Source organism: Pristis pectinata, chromosome 17 (genome assembly GCF_009764475.1).
Source record: "Pristis pectinata isolate sPriPec2 chromosome 17, sPriPec2.1.pri, whole genome shotgun sequence".
Taxonomy (NCBI): Eukaryota; Metazoa; Chordata; class Chondrichthyes; order Rhinopristiformes; family Pristidae; genus Pristis; species Pristis pectinata.
In genome coordinates this window covers 15,593,937-15,612,094 of record NC_067421.1, presented here as the reverse complement: position 1 = coordinate 15,612,094, position 18,158 = coordinate 15,593,937, and the positions used below count along the sequence as shown (strand labels likewise).

The following is an 18,158-nucleotide window of genomic DNA, read 5'->3' as shown; positions in this document are numbered from 1 at the left end:
CCTCCCCTGCCCCCAGTCCCTCTCATTCTGTTCTCACAGATTACAGTCTTTGGTTCTTTCATGGAATGCTGGGTTATTAAACTATCAATCAATTTCTGGCACTATTAATGAAGATACAGTTGGCCACTCTTCCAGAGATGTGACTACAACTCTTTCCAGGCTGTCCTGGTGAAAGAACAAATATTTGCCATTGTGTGAATTATGGTGCTAGGTGTCAGAAGAGGAAACACAGATCTTTGTGAAATGCTGCTCAGTTACAATGATGAAGAGGAATCCATGCGTGATCATCCAAAGTAGCACTTAGGATAATGTGGTTGAAGTCAATACAACTCTGGTCTTCATCTCCCCTCTAACTCTTCTACCATCTACCTGTTCATGTAGAGAGGGGCCAAGCAATCATTTAATGCTTCAACATGAAAAGGAAGGGAATAAGAAGTTGAGCCACTTGAAGCTATGATTCAGATGGCAGCCCGGTTTACTGTACACAATGGACCTCAAGAACTGAGAAAGGAAAAATGGGAGAAAATGCCCTTTTTTTAAACATGCTGAAGGTGTTTTATCATTGATTCTCGGTTTGCTTGTTCTGCAGCAATGAAGGTCGATCAGGGGCAGCACGATGCCCGCGTGGCAGGTCAAGAAGCAGCAATCATGGAGCTTATTCAAAGAGCAGCACAAGGCAGAGAGCCCCCGTCAGCAGCCGCTCCCACACTGGCAAGTCACCATGTAAAAGTCCTCAGAATAGACACAGCAAATCAACTGGCAAAATAGTAAGTGTTGAGCCCAATTTTATCCATCATACTGCAACAAGCCGTGTAGTATTAACCTTTACTTGGGCCATGTAAAATGAAGTGTCTTTTTAAAATACTGAGTCGTGCACACAACCAGGATTTTATCCCTACCTCACTCCCACCCTAACACCAACTGTGGTTAATACAAGCTGGCCAGATTCTGTACTTTGTGGCAATTTCATAGAATCGTAGCAGCACACAAAAAATGGTGGAGGAATTCAGTAGGTCAGGCAGCACCTGTGGAGGGAAATGAACAGTGGACGTTTCGGGCCGAGACCCTTCGTCAGGACTGGAAAGGAAGAGGGCAAAAGCCAGAGTAAAAGGGTGGTGGGAAGAGCACGAGCTGGCGGGTGATAGGTGAGTCCAGGTGAGAGGGGAAAGATAGGTAGGATCGAATAGAATCGTAGGATATCTACAACACACAAAGAGGCCTTTTGGCCCATCATATCTTTGTTGGTCGATAAAGAACTACACAACTTACTCCCACCTTCCAGCACCAGGACTGTTGCCCTACCGAATATGCACGCAAGTACTGTTGAATCAAGAGATTTCTCTCTTCACCACACTCTCAGGCAGTGAATTTCAAATCCGTAAGACCCACTGGCTGAAGAAATGTCTTCATCTCCCCCCTAACTCTTCTACTATGCCCCGTGCCCAATGATGTTTGACCACCTGATTCAAAGGCTGTATGGTCTGATGTTCTCGTGTTCCTCCTCTCCTGATGGGAGCTTGTCCATAGGTACCAACTGCCCTTCAATATCTTGCTAACATGAAGCCACTTTTCACATGTCAACTTGGCAGGTGATTTAACCATGGAAAGTCTCACAGTCATTACCAGTCCTGTTGCCAACTGACATCCACACACAGTGCTACCATCTATTGATCATCACATACCAGTGGATGCTTGGCCTGACAACCTCCTTTCAACTCTGTGAATTCACCACAGCAGTCATGTCATTACTGATCAAATAAAAGGGATTTAATCTTTCTGTTTTATAAGGGTTAGTACTATAGCCTGGCTACCTGATCTTACCAGACTGAACACTATGTGTGTTTACATTCTGGTAAAATTTCACAGTAACATTTATCATTTTTCTTCAGTCATGGTTGGCAAAGGAATTTAACCTCAGATCGATGGTGATGAACATGCAATACAATAGGATCTGTGATGTGTGCTTCAATTCTGAAATCCAACTCTCTGGAAGTCAATGGAACTGTATTTCAGAAGTAGAGCAATGCAAGCAGATGCTTTTCTATTGTGTGTTTAATTTTACTATTCAGGAGCAAACTTCCAGGTGTCATCTCCAGGTCAAGGATCTAGAAGTGCTTTAGATTTTAGATGCCCAAAGGGCTATTGTACAGGTTTGAGTTTGGTGACTGGTAATATATTGATCTACACCAATTACCCTCAATGAAACCACACTAAAGGTGAGTTTGGTAATTCCAGCCTTGTCCCTACTGCACAAGGGGCATGTTCAATGTTATATTATATAACTTCAGTGGACATGTCTCAAGGATGACATAGCATTGATTCTTTTGGTGGATAACCATATACTCATCAAAGAATGTCAAGCAAGGCTGTAAGAGATGTTGCTAACTCCCCTCACCCTCTATTTTGAGTCCCTGCCACCTCTAAAGGTCTCACTCTGAATTCCCTGGACTTACACGTTAGTCAAACTCTTCTCAGCTGAACTTAATTGAAATAATGTTGTGGTCTGCCACAGTCAATCTGCATGGACTACATTATACTGGCAATTCTGTCAATTTTAATATCTCACTGTGAATTGTTTTTATATTTTGGCTTTATGCAATTCTTTGGGGAAAATAATTAAATCTGTGGCCTGAAATTTGTGACTGTTGACATATACTTTTTGTAAGGTTCTCTGTCTTGCCAATTCAATTGCACAATTTTCAAACATAACAATGTTGAACTTTTTCTGTGTGGTATTTTTCTTGTATGAGCTTACATATTCACCATAATTTCCTGCAAAATGTAACCAAGTTGTTTACAATGTTTGTGATAACTAGGCAGTTTTAAATGAGATCATTTGAGGAAATAGTGGTTAACCTCTTGCTTTCTAGAAGGAGAGAGAGTGAGAGTGAGAGAGAGAGAGAAAAGTGATGTCATGTTTTGTCATGGCTAACTGATGTTAAAATGACATGATGGTGCTTTTTAGCACAATTTATTTCTGCACTTCATTTCTTGACAAAAAGAAAGTTTGCCAAATCATTTCTGTTAAAATGGTACACTTGAAAGTAGGGATAAATCTGAGAAACGTAACAATTCAACTGCAGAGAAGGGTATAAAAACAGTTTGTATGATATCTGTGTTTCTGAAACCTAAGGACTGACCTATGACAGGTAGACTTGACTGAGAGTAGACAAGGGACATTGACAATTTCCTTCGAGGCACAGAAACCTGATGATCAGATCAAGTTCAAATCTAATCTTGAACTTTCCATTTGTCCAAACCAACCTCTGGAGATCTTTAATCTCTGTTTTGGAAATCTTCCCAGAAGTAGATGTATGATGGTGATGGTGATGACTGTCGTTTATAGTCATCAATGTTCAAAAGCACTTTAACAGCCACGGCGTACTTGCAAAGGGAAAACTGTCTACACTTCACTGAGGATGTATACAACAGAAGTCTGTGCTATTATGTGCACATTACATAGTCTTGTGCTATCGCTGATTTTGTTTGTTAGCAAAATTCAACATTGCAAAGAAAGTTGTTTCTCTGGAGTGGCAGAGGCTGAGGGGGGAACCGAATAGTTTATAAACGTATGAGAGACAGACATGAAGTAGACAGCCTGTTACCTTTCTCCCAGGATCGAAATGTCTAATACGAGAGGGCGTGCATTTAAGGGAAGGGGGGAGGTTCCAAGCAGATGTCCGGGTCAAGTTTTTCACACAGACTGATGGGTGCCTGGAATGTACTGCCAGGAGTAGTGGTGGAAGTAGAAACGATAGAGGCATTTAAGAGGCCCTTAGATGGGAACATGAATACGCAGGGAATGGAGGGATATGAACCATGTCCAGGCAGAGGGGATTCGTTTAATCAGGCATCATTAGCTTAATTATTTCAGCACAACATCATGGGCCAAAGGGCCTGTTCCTGTGCCGTACTGTTTCATGTTCTTTGTTCTATGTTTAATGTAATGAACTAAAGACAAGTGAGAAAACGCATGGTGTAGGAGGTAACAACTTGGCTAGGAGATTGGCTGTCTAACAGGCAACAGACCAAGAATAGATGAGTGACTGACTCACTGAGTTCCTCCAGCAATTTATATTTTGCACTTGGTATTGATGAGTGTTTCTCGGGTTGGCAAGTGGTGTGCCACTGGGATCGGTGGCAGGCTCTCAACCTTTTACAATGTATATAAATGACTTGGGCAGGGAAAACAAAGCTGTAGTTGCTGAATTTGCTAATGATGCAAAGATAAGTAGGAACATAAGCTGTGAAGATGGCATAAGGAAACAACAAAGGAATATAAATGGGTTAAATGAGTGAGCAAGGATCTGGCAAATGGAGTGCAATGGAGAAGAATGTGAAATTGTTCATTTTGGCAGGAAAAATAAAAACTGAAGCATATTGTCTAAATAGAGCTGGAGGGATCTGGGTGTCCTAGTTCATGATTCATAAAAGGTTAAAGTCAAAGTCAAGTTTATCGTCATATGCACAAGTACATGTGTGCACAGGTGCAATGAAAAACTTACTTGCAGCAGCATCACAGGCGCATCGCATCAGATACTGTAAGCAACATTCACAAGAAAAACAAATTAAACATAAGGCATACGCAACTTTTACAAGAAAGAACACAATTACAAGAACACAGTTAGAACAAAAATAAACCAAGTCGATTTTAATGCAAAGTGATTAAAGTAGCCATAGTGTTGGTAAACTGTAGTGACTAGGGTTGTGCTGGTTGGTTCAAGAACTGAATGGTTGAAGGGAAGTGATTGTTCTTGAACCTGGTAGTGTGGGACTTCAGGCTTCTGTACCTCCTGCCCGATGGTAGCTGTGAGAAAATGGCATGGCCCAGATAGTGGGGATCTTTGCCTTCTTGAGGCAGTGCCTCTTGTACGTACTACTGATGGTGAGGAGGGATGTGCCCGTGATGTATTGGGCTGAGTCCACTACTCTCTGCAGCTTCCTACATTCCTACGTATTCGAATTGCCGTACCAGACCATGGTGCAACCAGTCAGGATACTTTCAACAGTACATCTGTAGAAGTTTGTGAGAGTGTTTGGCGACAAGCCGAACTTCCTCAACCTCCTAAGAAAGTAAAGATGCTCGCGCATCTTCCTTGTGATCGCATCTATGTGCTAGGCCCAGGACAGATCACTCCATATGTTAATGTCCAGGAATTTAAAGCTGCTGACTCTGTCCACTGTCAATCTCCCAATGTAGATTGGCGCATGTTTGCCCTCTTTCCCCTTCCTGAAGTGGATGCAGGTACAGCAAGTAATTCGGAAAGCTAACTAAGTGTTATTCTTTATTTTTGGGGGAATTGAATACAAAAGTAGGGAGGTTGTGCTTTGTTTACATAGGGCATTGGTGAGACCATGATCTGGAGTATGATGTACAATATTGTTCTTATTTAAGAAAGGATGTTAATGCATTGGAAGCAGTTCTGAGAAGGTTTACTGCACTAATACCTGGAATGGGTTGCCTTATAAAGATAGGTTGAACAGTCTGGACTTAGATCAGCTGGAGTTTTAAACAGTGAGAGGGGACTTCATTGAAAGATATAAAATCCTGAGTGGTCCTGACAATGTGGATGCAGAGAGAACATACCCTCTTGTGGGAGAATTTAAAGATAAAGGATTGTCCATTTAAGACAGAGATGAGATGATTTTTTAATTCTTTCAGAACATTGCTGGTCTTTGGAACTCTCTTCCTCAAAGGCCAATGAAGGTTGTGTCTTTGAATATTTTCAAGGCAGAAATAGATGGATATTTGATAAGCAAGGGGGTGAAAATTAACAGCAATGTGCAGCTGGGTTACAATTGGATCAGCCATGATCTTATTAAATAGTGGCTCAGACTTGAGGGGCTGAGTGGGCTACTCTTACTCCTAATTTATACGTTTATGTGTACAACTGCATTCAAAATGGTGCTTCCTTCCACTTCATTAGCAAAGAAACACAGAGGTTTAGGGGACTTTTAACTCCATGAGAAATATTGACACAGAATGGACAATCCCAACTAGAATATGTTAGATAATATTGAATGGAGTACAGTTAAATGAGCATTCAAGAACCAATTTTGGAATAGTTAAACAATGGCTCTATATGTGTATCTTCATAACATCCTAATTACATTCAAAACCTCTGCCTCTGACTTCTTTTTATTTCACAGAGCACCTAGTCAGAAATCACCCATTTATATGAATCCAGAAATTCATGCACCAGTTTATCAGCCATTAAAAGAAGTGCCCAAGCCTCCAGCTTAACTTCGAATTTACTTTGTCCTTAAATTTTATAAAGCCTTGTTACTATCTGCCATAATGGAAGGTAACAAAATATATTCAGAAGATGTGAAAAAATCATTAGTTTCAGAAATAGCCTACTTTTATCCTCAGTACAGCTCAGCCCTAGAGGGTTACAAATGACACAATATAAAGGAGATTTAGACTACTCAAAGTAAAATTGGATTGAATCAGTGAAAGACATGCCAGATGGTTGAAACTTGTAAAAAGTATGTTGTGATAATGAATTGATGTTATGTTATGACAGGGGATTATGTGCCTTCTGCTGGGAGATTAATGAGCAGCATTGATGGTGCCTGTAATAAAGTCTCCTGAAACCTTCACCATGGAAGGAAATGGGGCAATCTCATTCCTAATGTCATCAGGCAGCATCTGTAGAAAGAGAAAAACTGTTAACATTTCAGGTCCAAGATCCATTGTCCAGATTGCCAATGATTTTGTCCCTTTGGCTAAAGGTCTTGGACCTGAAGCGTTACCTCTGCTTCTCTTTTCACAGATGCTGACTAACCTCCTGGGTGTTTCCAGCATTTTCTGTTTCTCATTCTTAATGGGACAGCCTCATTGTGAAAAAGTATTTGGCAAACATATCTTTCTGTGAAGTTATGTAACTGATACTGAAATTCAGCATTGTGTCATTTTTGTGTGAGATTATGTGGATTCAGCTTTATCCAAGTATGTTCCCCTGACCTTAAAGGATCTGACCATAAGACGTTCATGAAGAGGAAGGAATGCTGAAAATCTAGTGTCAGAGATCATAAAGCTGCCAATTTCCCTATTATTCAGCTGGTTAATTCAGTGAAACCGTTCACATCCCAACCAGTGATGAGTGAGCTGACTTTAGCCACAATGGCAATCGGTTTTATGTTGACAGAGGAGCTGATTGTGATCAGATGGTTCTGATGTGGATGTGGTAGCAGTAGAGACATGGGGGGGTTGGGGGGGGTGCGCGAAATAATCCCAATTCTGTGCTCAAATACTTTCCACTGAAGTTTTCATGCCACAATGATAGAGGTGCTTTTATGGAATTGTCCTTCCATTGATCACTTTGCACAGCTCATTAAATATAGATCACTATTCTGGAGGTTAATCTAACATTATCATGTAAAACCAATGGTTAACTACTTATGAGTCTATGCAATGATAATCCTAACTGAAACCAGCAGTGTAATTTTATTTCTTTCCATTCCTTCACTTCTGTATTTAATGCAAGTCTAATTTAAGTGAATTTCTCTTGTTGCTGCAGCATTTGAAATATTGGATCTAAGCACAGCTGGTTGTAAAAGTGAATGGAGTAGAAAACTTGTTCATTCTTAGTAAGATACCTCAATGGGTTCTTAGAACCCATTGTCACTGTCCCATTGGAATATCATTCGCTACTATTATCACTCAGAATGTTGTCAGCTTTTTGATTTTGTTTTACAGAATATTAGCAGTCATCTGAATTTGTAAGGTAGTGACCAAGACCTGCTCAGGCAAGGTCATATTTCAATTGTACGTTTCTCTCAGTCAAATAAAACATAAGCTGTAAGGTCTAAAGCTCTCCTCTATCTTCTCCATCCATCAGAGTGAAATGTCTTCTTTTGATAACTTGACATCTTTTGTACTACTGTTTATATTTAATAAAATAATCAACTGGCAGAGTTTTCAGTCCCATAATCTCCAGTTCTCTATTTCCTGTGATTGAGTAGAAAGCCTCACCTTGAGAGGGTAGACAATCATTGGCAAAATCCCATTAAATGGATTAGTTTATTCTGAGAGCTGGGTCCTCTGTATAGAGTAGAAGGCAGGAGCAAAGAGATATACATAGTGTTAATACCTGTATTCTGTGAAATAGTGAAAAGAACAAGGACCTAAAGTGTTTATGTACAGTACACAAAAGAACTTAATCAAAAGCACAGTGGTGTTTGATTTAGCTGCTCCATACATGTAGCATCCTTACACATAGAGGTGCTGAACCCTTGCTGTGACGTTAAGCCACATCACTTGTGCAATATGTATTTGTGCATGTGATCATGTACAAGCAGCACCAAATCATATCTTCACAAGGTACAAGAGACCTGCTTCTGCACAGTTACTAGCCTAGCCTGGTCTATGGCTATGGACTCCAATGCATGGATCCTCCTACACGTAGCTCCTCTTTAAGCTTTTTATTTGTCCTCTGGTTCAGATTCTTGTCTCCTCACTGAAGATCTCCTTCCAGCACAATCTCCCCTACCCACCACCCTGCCCACACCCCACCGCAACCTTTGAATACACGCCCGAAGAGGTTCTCAATTCCGAAGGCTTGAACGTGACCCTGATGTGACACCAACCACTTCCTCCAGTGCCTTGAACTGACCTCCAGCCCTGTTTCATCCTGCCTGAGTTCCTGAAGACCTGATCTTCTTTAGCACTTCCCCAGCCCTCTCACAATTGTCTCACCCCACCACCCCCAACTCAGCCTCCCAAAACCATCTTGCCGTCCATCTCCATCTCTGCCCCAGATAAGCTAATGTTCATTGCCTCCAACCTCTCAACTTCCCACATTGATGGTATAACGTGCCTTTTGAAGCATGGTACAGTTTCTGAAGCATTGTTTCTTTAGAGACTTGACATAATGCTGAAGCAATGTGTGATGCAAGACCCAGCCTTTCATCTCCAAACCCAACCTCGACAGATGAGCGCGGTAAGGTTCTGATCAGATAGTTTCATTGCATTTCCTGGTGGGCAGAGGATCGCTATTGATAATCTCACTCAGAAAGGCCAGGGAGAAACTACATGAAAGGGTGGAAAATCCTTCTGGTGTAGTCAGGATGTTCATCTGAAGTGGGAAAAGAAAGATCTTTACTTCCAACTGTGCTGTCCCTGTGCTTCCTGCTGACACCCACCATTTTTCTGTCACCCTTCACCTCAGTCAACACAAATATCCAACATAATAATCCTGGTGTGGGTGTTGTCAGTAACCTTGTTTCCAAAGGGATCAACTTGAAGTACCAGACAATGGGTAGAATTAGCATTAATGATTAGCGTGAAATTATGAACATTTATTCTATTGATTTTTACTAAGCGACCGAGAATAATGTTAAATATATTTTCCACAGAATTTGTTTATATCCCTTAACTATTTATGATTTCTTCCAAGGTATATTTTAATTTAAATAATTATTTTAAATTGCCACTTTGGTTACAAGGTATTTGTCAAAAATTATTTCCAGTTCTTAAAATTGAGTGATTTATGCTCCTTTTTGATTTCCTTCTAAACAAAGGCTTCACCCTTTGATCTGTACACAGTCTGTTACCTTGGTCAGACCTTGGTCATCAATGTAGGACCGAATAGTTAGCGGAATGCTTCCAACTGGATATCTTGCTGGATGCTTCCAACCCTTGTTGTAGATTCTCACCTTTTGTTATTCAGTGCTCTGTTTGCACTTTAGAAACCTTGGCTTCTCCTCCGCCCAGTGGAATCAAATATCATTTTCCAGTCTCCCAAACTAGTGCAGCGACACTGCCTATCTCTCCTCTGAAAGGTTCACAATTCACCTCTGTCTTTCACTTAAGGCGAGTGTGAGTAATCTCCAGATTGTGTTTGGGAATTCCAAGGATTTCACAATGGCGCCTGGTTTACTGAGAAGGACAGCTGGGAGGAGTGATCTTATTTGTCACACTTGCCGCTTCCTCAAGCAAGAGCTATTATGTTACAAAGGAATGCACAGCATTAGAAATCAAATGTGGTCAGCGTCCTTTTATACTTTCTGTCACATCCACAAATTTGGATAACCACATTCCTTTTTAAAAATATTTCATGATGTTTTAAATTAATTGATCTTGACACATAACCAGTTTATTGCAGAGATTAAGTAATGGGCACAACAACTAATGAGCTGTAATTTCAAAGTGAAGCATGCCTCAGTTGAAGAGTTGGAAAAGTAATGATTTTGAGTGGTATAATAATGGGGTTGCAGTGACAAAAGGAAAATGACTAATGCATGTGAGCCTGCCAAGATTCATGAGTGGAAAAGTAGTTGGTCAACAACTATTGGACTGGACCTTGAATAAAATACTTCACACAATGTTGACTCTTGAATGCCCTCTGAAATGGTCTTACAAGCCATTCAATTCAAGGCCAGTTGGGGATGGGGGAATAAATGCAGGTTTTTTCCAGTGATGGCCAGATTGCAAAAAATGAATATATTAATAAATGGGATATTTTGAATTAAACTATTCATGCATTTAGCTTGACAATATGTGCCCATTGTTTTAATATCCTGCATGTTTCTAAAGAAAAACCTTTTCAAATAACTTCCCTTTTTCCCTTGGTCACTTAAGTTTTAAAAAGTGGCACATTTATAGTGTTTACCTCTTAAAGGAACAGCAGCCTTTTTTGTCATCGTCCCCACTGTCTGAAAATTACAACCTCCGTTCAAACAATGCCTTTGATAATCTTCAGCATGGCAGCATTGTAGCCATGTGGTTGGTGGGAGCTCCAAGTCCACAGGCTGCCTGTCATTTCAACTCACCAATATGACATTCTGAGGAAGAGCGAAAGAGGGTCAGAAGAGGAGGGAGCAGAGAGAGTGGATGAGAGTTCTTATATCTGACATTAGATGGCATGCTTCACTTGGACTAGGCTGTAAGGCTGAGCAAACAGAAACACTGACACTCAACCTTGTAACATGAAGCAATGTTACTAACGAACAGTGAGCCAATAATGATTTGAGTGTGTACAATACATGGGGGATTTTCACTTTTCTGTGCTACAGGTGAATACTTATTGTGACATGGTGTGATACAGACATTTGACCACTGCTGGTTGTAAATTGTTTTCTAACCAAGGGAATATAAGGAGTAAGTCACCAGGTGTAATTATGCTCATGGATATGTTTGAACAGGATTGTAATAATGAATAAAATGTAGGTTCAAATCCCCTGATATCTATACAGTGGCCAACAGCTCAACTCTGTGGCCCATGTTTTATGTGGAATGGTAAATTGTAGGACAGGATCTCTCTCCCACAGTAGCCCATGCCTCGGACCTTTGCCCATCATAACCGAGGTGCTCAGGAGAGCAGAAGCACAGGGTGAAGCGAAGGGCTTCCCATCCTAATGCCTTTCTCACCACATGCCTACTGTCGCTTAAGTGCAAATTTTCAAACCTCTCTGCACAATGGTACATCGTACATTGCAACTAAACACAGTCAAAGGAGAGGCTTTCCATTCAAGGTATTTCACATGTGGTACACACAGTATAGTGCAAACCAGGGAAATTGCTATTTGCTTCTGGTCTGCACTGAGCTGGTCTGGTGTTGGGGTAGCCTTACCTTGAGAAACAATGGGCACTAGAATTGGCCCAAATACTCCCATGTTAGGGAAAGAAGCCTTTAAGCAGGATTCCTGTGCGAGAAAGATGCTTGTGTGAACACAACTGGGCAACTGGAAGCTCACTGTGTTATCATGATAAGTTGTCACTCAAGCACAAGGAAGTGCCACGCACATAAAGGATGGGTGGGGTGTGAGTGGTGATGTGGATCCATAATCACAACCCAAAGCAGGTCAAATATTTACAAAGTCACGCTTTCACAGACAAAATATTTGAAAGCAGTGTAAATGGCATATCACTGAAGGTTTTGTACTTTACAACAAGGCGCAGGGATAGTTCTCATGAACTAAGCTACTATTCACTCACTCACTCCATGTTAAAACCAGCTTTGCTCTGTTCCCTGCCCCAACCCACATTTCTTGATATGGTTCTCCGGCAGTGAGTGGTTGCCTCCCTCAATCAGCACACAGAGTTTGGTATTGGTGTTAAGAGAATGTAGCTACCTGTAAACTAAAAGTCATTTGTGCTTAAACAACGTGCCATATAAAATGTAGTGAACAGTACGTAAACAGTCAATGTGCTTTCCTCATGTTGCACTCCAATCTAGAAATTTTGTTTACATTTTCTTTCTAATACTGCACTCGAAATGAATAAGGGAAAGGTGGGTATTGTCACTAAATATACCATTAAAGGCAAACAGGAATAAACAATGTAATTTTTTAAAATGTTGTTTAAAAGCAAAAAGAATTACATTGCAGTATGAATATGTGCGGGAGACTGGCTGATGTAAATTATAATATGAATCCCTGCCTCTTTTATTTAAAATGTTTCATTTCTAGAACCCGAGGCCATATCATATTCTGTGTCAGCCAGGTTTGATTTTTTTTTATTTACACATCTATAGCGCAAACACTTTTAGGAGTTGTAGTTTACCAATAACCTTCATTTGTATCAAAAAGGAGGATACTTAAAAAAATCATTTTTACAGTAGATCTGTCCTAAACACTTAGAAGCTCACAAATATTAGCTTTATATCCAGTTTATTATTAAATAATTAATACTGTAGATTGATAATAAAACAAAAGCATCTGCACCATGGATGGTTCATTCTACCCATATTCTGCCACTTATCCATTACAACAAAAATCCCACATTAACCAACAGAAATACTAGTCCTTAACAGCTAAGAACCCTTGCTTTTCTTGAATTCTCAAGAAAATGGTAATAGTATTAGGAAATCTAGGATTGATTGTGTGGAGACTTAACTTGCTAATTTGATTTAGTCAGAGGGAAGAGGCTCTTGGTATCAGGAGTACTTCATGCAGCTAATCAATTTGCTCTTCTATTTCATTAGCCATGGGAGATCTATATTTTTCCAAATTGCCACCTTCTTTACACACCCCTTAATATCTTCACCACTGAAGTAAATATACACAGAAGTACAGAGAAGTCAAAACACACCAACATTAAAACACACCAACACACTAGGCCAAACATGCTTTCTCCTTCCACAAAAATAGTCTTAACCCTTTACCCATTCTAAGATTACCTTTACTGCATCTCTACTATTTGTATATCCAATCTAATCTTAAATGTTAATTAACTTTCTGCCTCAACAACTAACAACAACCCACAACCTTATTAATATCTGTGTAGAGTGGTTTATCCGATCTCAATCTCTTTTATTTAACCCTGTATCTACGGCCCTTCATTCTAGTCCTCTCCACTACTAGAAATTGACTGTTCTTCTCCACTGTGTCCCATCCTTTCATGATTGCAAGCATTTCTATCAAAAATGGTTCTGACAAAAATGTGACAATAATTTGTCCTCACTTTTAGATGTCTCAGTTGATCCTGGATATACGAGCTCTGAGGCAGTACAGTCCTCAGCATGAAAAGATTAGTTTGAAAAATATTTCCTGAATTTAATCTTCACCTGTTTAATGTTGATTCTAAAAAAAATGTATCCCCTTAAGATAATTCTTCTGCTGGCACAGAATCTATTTACTCCCTCCCAATATTATTTTATTTGCCTGTCCAGATTCCAAGAATTAAATTTACACACAATTAACATTATTGCAAAATTCCTGAAGCTTGCCAAAGAAACATTCCTGTCAACCTTATTGATGCATTAGCTAAGACCTCCAACTCCCTTTTATCCAAATCAAGATAAATTCACTTCTATGATCCTCCCTTCACAATAGTTCATTCAGCATTCCTTATGTCCTGGGATTGTTAATCTGTTTTTTTTTACTGACATTTTTAAAATAATCTTTTGAAAGACTTATGTGGTTCAAATTTAATCTCATTGGTGATCTACTCCAATATCTTTAATAATAACAGTTTCAACCAATGGACACAGGTCATAATCAAATCCAACGTTTCCCTTTCCCACCTTTGCTGGTGGCGATTTCTTCATTTCAACCTGCCTGGTTGTCAGAATGCCCTAAGGCACTTAGAATGTAGTCCTTGGGCTTTTTTTGGGAGGCACTTAATTAATTTCCAGCCTGATTAGGACCACACAGCTACCAGCGGGTGTTTTTCTTTGAAAGGATTCACTGAACTAACCATTGTTCTGATGACAATCCAACAGCTTCATGGACACTTTTTATCAAAATCATCTTTTCATTTCCAGTTACTTTAAAAATCCAAATTTATACTGCCCAAGCTGCCATAAGGCAATCCAAACTTGCCTTATCTCAATTACTTGTCCAGTATGTAACCATTACACTGAAGTGCCTAATAATGAGAAACTTTGTCAAAATTGCTCTGAGACCATAAATCAATTACAGACAATGGGTCTGCTGATTGGGTTACACCATCAAATAATTCCTTCCAAATCATGAGCCATTACTGCTTTTAAATTCCCGTTAACTGCTGCATGTAACTTCGGTGACTTCTTAATGGATGTCGACACCATTCTCTTAATCATATTCTCCACCATGCATGCCTCCTGTTACTCTGACTGCTCTTCAGGATTGCAGAGCCCCATCCATCATTCCTTCCCTCACCCCAATAAAAGGTCAGTTGTTTTTTTTATTGGTGATGATTGAATTTCATCTTTCAACATCCCTTAAAGTAGTCGAAACATTTATCCTCTCGTTCTAACTCACAGTTTAAATTAAATAACCTACATTAAAATTACCTCAGAATTTTTGTTCCTCAGCTGTGGCTTCTCTCAAAACACCTAAGTTTGCCCTTTCGGGGTTTTAATTGATAACAAGCTGGTTTCCACAGGTGTAGAATTATATTTGTTGTAAAACGATTATTGCGGTGGAAGAGTTTCTGTGAATGTGTAAAGATACTATTAGAGAGTTAGCTCACTCACATCTTATAAGTCTCTGATGTTGTATTGATCTTGGACTTTGTTAACTAAACAAATTGAATTGCATAGTGATTGGTTGTCACACCCTATCAGATTACCAATCCATTCTGGAGCAAAAGTACTCAATTAAATTTGCCTTAGTGTCCTGCATTCCATGTTGAGTTGGAAGCAATCATTGGTTGCATCTATAAACAGAAACAGTGCCATAGCTACAGAACTACAGCTCCTAAAATGGCATGTGGCTTGCATATATTCTACATATGTTAATCATTGAGTTTTAAAAACACCTCTTGATTCATAGAATGTGAGTTCATGTAGATCCTAAATTTATAAGGCTAGAAATGAACCTGGCAACATATTGTTTCGCTCCTGGGTTCTGACAGCAGTGAGTAGATTGTTAACTTCTGTTTTAATCTAAAATTAAATGCTACAAAAATCACACACAAATGTTAACTGGGTTGCTCAGCCAACTGAGTCAACCTGTTACTATTTCTACATGAGCTTATTCGAAATGTACCTAACAAATGACATTTGTTAAATCAAATCCTTAAACCATGTTGAGGGAACATGGAGGCCAGTGAACCATTCCCAGAGCAAATGAGTTCCTTTGAAATCTGTTGCTTGAAAACTCTGCAAGTCATTGTTAAGGTTTTACCAACAAGACAATTGAAAATTGTGAAATATGGCTGACAAACCTAATTTAGATTTTTTTTTAAAAGCTAATACTCCCAGAACAATTGAAATAGATTGAAAGCAACAAAAAGAATCAATAGTTAAAAGAAAGGAGGGATTGGACAGGGTTTTGTGTCTTTTTTCTTGTCATTTGAGACTCTAATGATGCACTTATGTTGCCCGCTCTTCCCTTTTTCTTACACCTTACCTACTTAAGGAGGAATTCTTGATTGGTAAGTCGATGCTACCCGCAGACTAGGGATTTATTATAGGTCGCTGGAGAGAATAGATTTCTTCTGCAGGAAACACAACAAAGCTGTACCTTTCAGAGGGGCTTTTTTAGTTAAAGTGATGGTCTATTTGTTTTGCGACTTTATTTTATACATAAATCTCATTTTGTGATGTTCGTTCATTGTCCTTTTTAATGCCACGCTTTACTGGGGCCTATTGGTTTTCTCCTTTTAATGCAGTATGTAGTCCTGTACGCACATCTTATTTTACTTCCTTCACATCCTACTTATCATTTCTTGTGTTTCCTTTTGTTTAATTTGAAAAAAATGCTTATTTCTTTTTTCTCTCTCCTATCATTCTTCTTTTATCATCACATCGTTAGCATGCTTTTTTTAAAACAAAAAAAAATGAAAAAAATGCATGATATCTAAATCTACGAGTTTTCATGTTGGAAAGATTTTCTTTTGTGTTTGGGGGTTAGGTGCCTTTAACAGTAGAGAGTGCATCATACAGGCAGAAGACAGTCCCAACAACACTGTGCCACGTAACAGCACAATGTTTCTGTTTGCAGATATACAAGTCAGGTTCTTCTGGCCACAAGCTTGTGAAGGAAGAATACAGCAAAGCTGATAATGCGTCCAGCCAGAATGGAGCCTATCAAGATTATGATTCAGGCAATGATACAGCTTCGCCCCCATCAACCAAAGCTCCCTCATCCAGATCGCAAACCGAGGAAGAGAAAGGGCAGACCCTCGACCGCCACGCAGAGTTAGACAGCCGGACACTTTCTCCAGGCAAACTAAAGCTTGGTGAAGCAGAGCCTAGTTCAGATTCAGGGAACTCTGTGACGAGCTGCTCCTCTCCGTGCAAAGTTGTGGCCTCATCCCCAAGTGCATCTCCAGCTTACAGAGGAGCCAGGAGGTAGGTCCTTCCACTCCCAGGAAAGGTCTGAAACAAAAATGGAGCTGGCTTAAAGAGGCTTCAAGGTCATTCAACGCCAGGCATTGTGTCAATCATGCAATCTGAAAGCCCACTTACTCCTTGGCCAATGGCAGCAGATTGTCTAAACACCTTCTTTGCTCCCCCCCCCCCCCCCCCACCATGGTGCCCAGGAGGAAAGCTCCTACTGTGACTCCAAACCTACTGTGATGCTGCTCCTACTGTGACTCCAACCCTTCACTGGGTGGCTAAGTCACATCCTTGTGAGTTTGTACTCACTGAATGGTGGTGAGCTGTATTTTTGAACCGGTGCATTACATGTGATAAGGTGTACCTCTGGTGCTGTTTGGAAGGGTGTTCCAGGATTTTGACCTATCTTCGATGAAGAACCAATCACATGTTTCAGGATCAGGATGATTCATGGCTTGGAGGTGGTGGTGCTCCTATGTGCCCATTACCATGATCGTAGGTGGTGGAGGTCATGGATTTTGGAGCTTGTGTCAAAGAAGTCTTGCTGAGTTACTGCCTTATGTTTTGTGAATGGCCATTGTGTGCCATTGGTGGAAGGAGTGGATGTTGAAGGTGGTAGAGGGTTGGGTGCCAATCAATCTGATTGAATTGTCCTGGATGGTGTTGAGTTTGTTGAGCGCTGTTCGAGCTGCACTCTCCCAGAGAAGCTGAGAGTTCCATCACATTCCTGACTTGCATTCTGTAGATGGTGGAAAACTCACGAGTTAGATGATGCATCAATTGCCACTGGATACCCAGCATCTGACGTACTCTTGCAGCCTCAGTATTTATTTGACATTGAGGTTTCTGGCCAGTGGCAACTCCTTAGATGTTGATGAAGTGGCGTTTTATGATGCTGTATTATTGAATGTTAAGGAAATGAGCTTAAATTCTGTCCTGTGGCAGATGGTCATAGCCCGGCCCTTGAGTAGCATGAATGTTACTTGTCACTTATCAGTCCATGCCTGAAGTTGTCGAGGGCTTGTTCCATGCAGGCATGTACTGCCTCATTTGCTGAGGAATTGCAAATAAATTTGAACATTGCACAATCATCAAACATCCCTAAACTTCCTATGATGGAAGGAAGGTCACTGATGAAGCTGCAGAAGATTGTTGGGCCCTGAAGAACTCCTGCAGTTATGTTTTGTGGCAAAGATAATTGGCCTCCAAAACCAGAAACTTCTTATTTCATGCTGGATATTTTACCCCAGAGCAAAATTGACCAAAACTAAGGCTACCTTAGCATTAGAGACAGGCATTCCCATTTAGTTATAAAGGCAATTACTTTGAGAAAAAGACCCACCAACATCAGGGATGACGTTTATCTTTGTTAGTGAGGAAACTACTTAAATCATTCTTGATAGGACTGGCCAGTGAGCTTAACCTTTTCTTGTTGGTGAGTCAACG

General features: G+C 40.2%; 1 protein-coding gene across 1 annotated transcript in view; it reads left to right on the top strand.

The window, feature by feature from the left end:
• Window positions 1-18,158, top strand: part of srrm4 (serine/arginine repetitive matrix 4) — a 258,911-nt gene that overhangs the window by 229,700 nt on the left and 11,053 nt on the right. Inside the window, exons 8-9 of the mRNA XM_052032503.1 lie at window positions 590-767; window positions 16,375-16,724. Of these exons, the coding sequence (XP_051888463.1) occupies window positions 590-767; window positions 16,375-16,724 (528 nt within the window). The remainder of the gene's footprint in view (window positions 1-589; window positions 768-16,374; window positions 16,725-18,158) is intronic.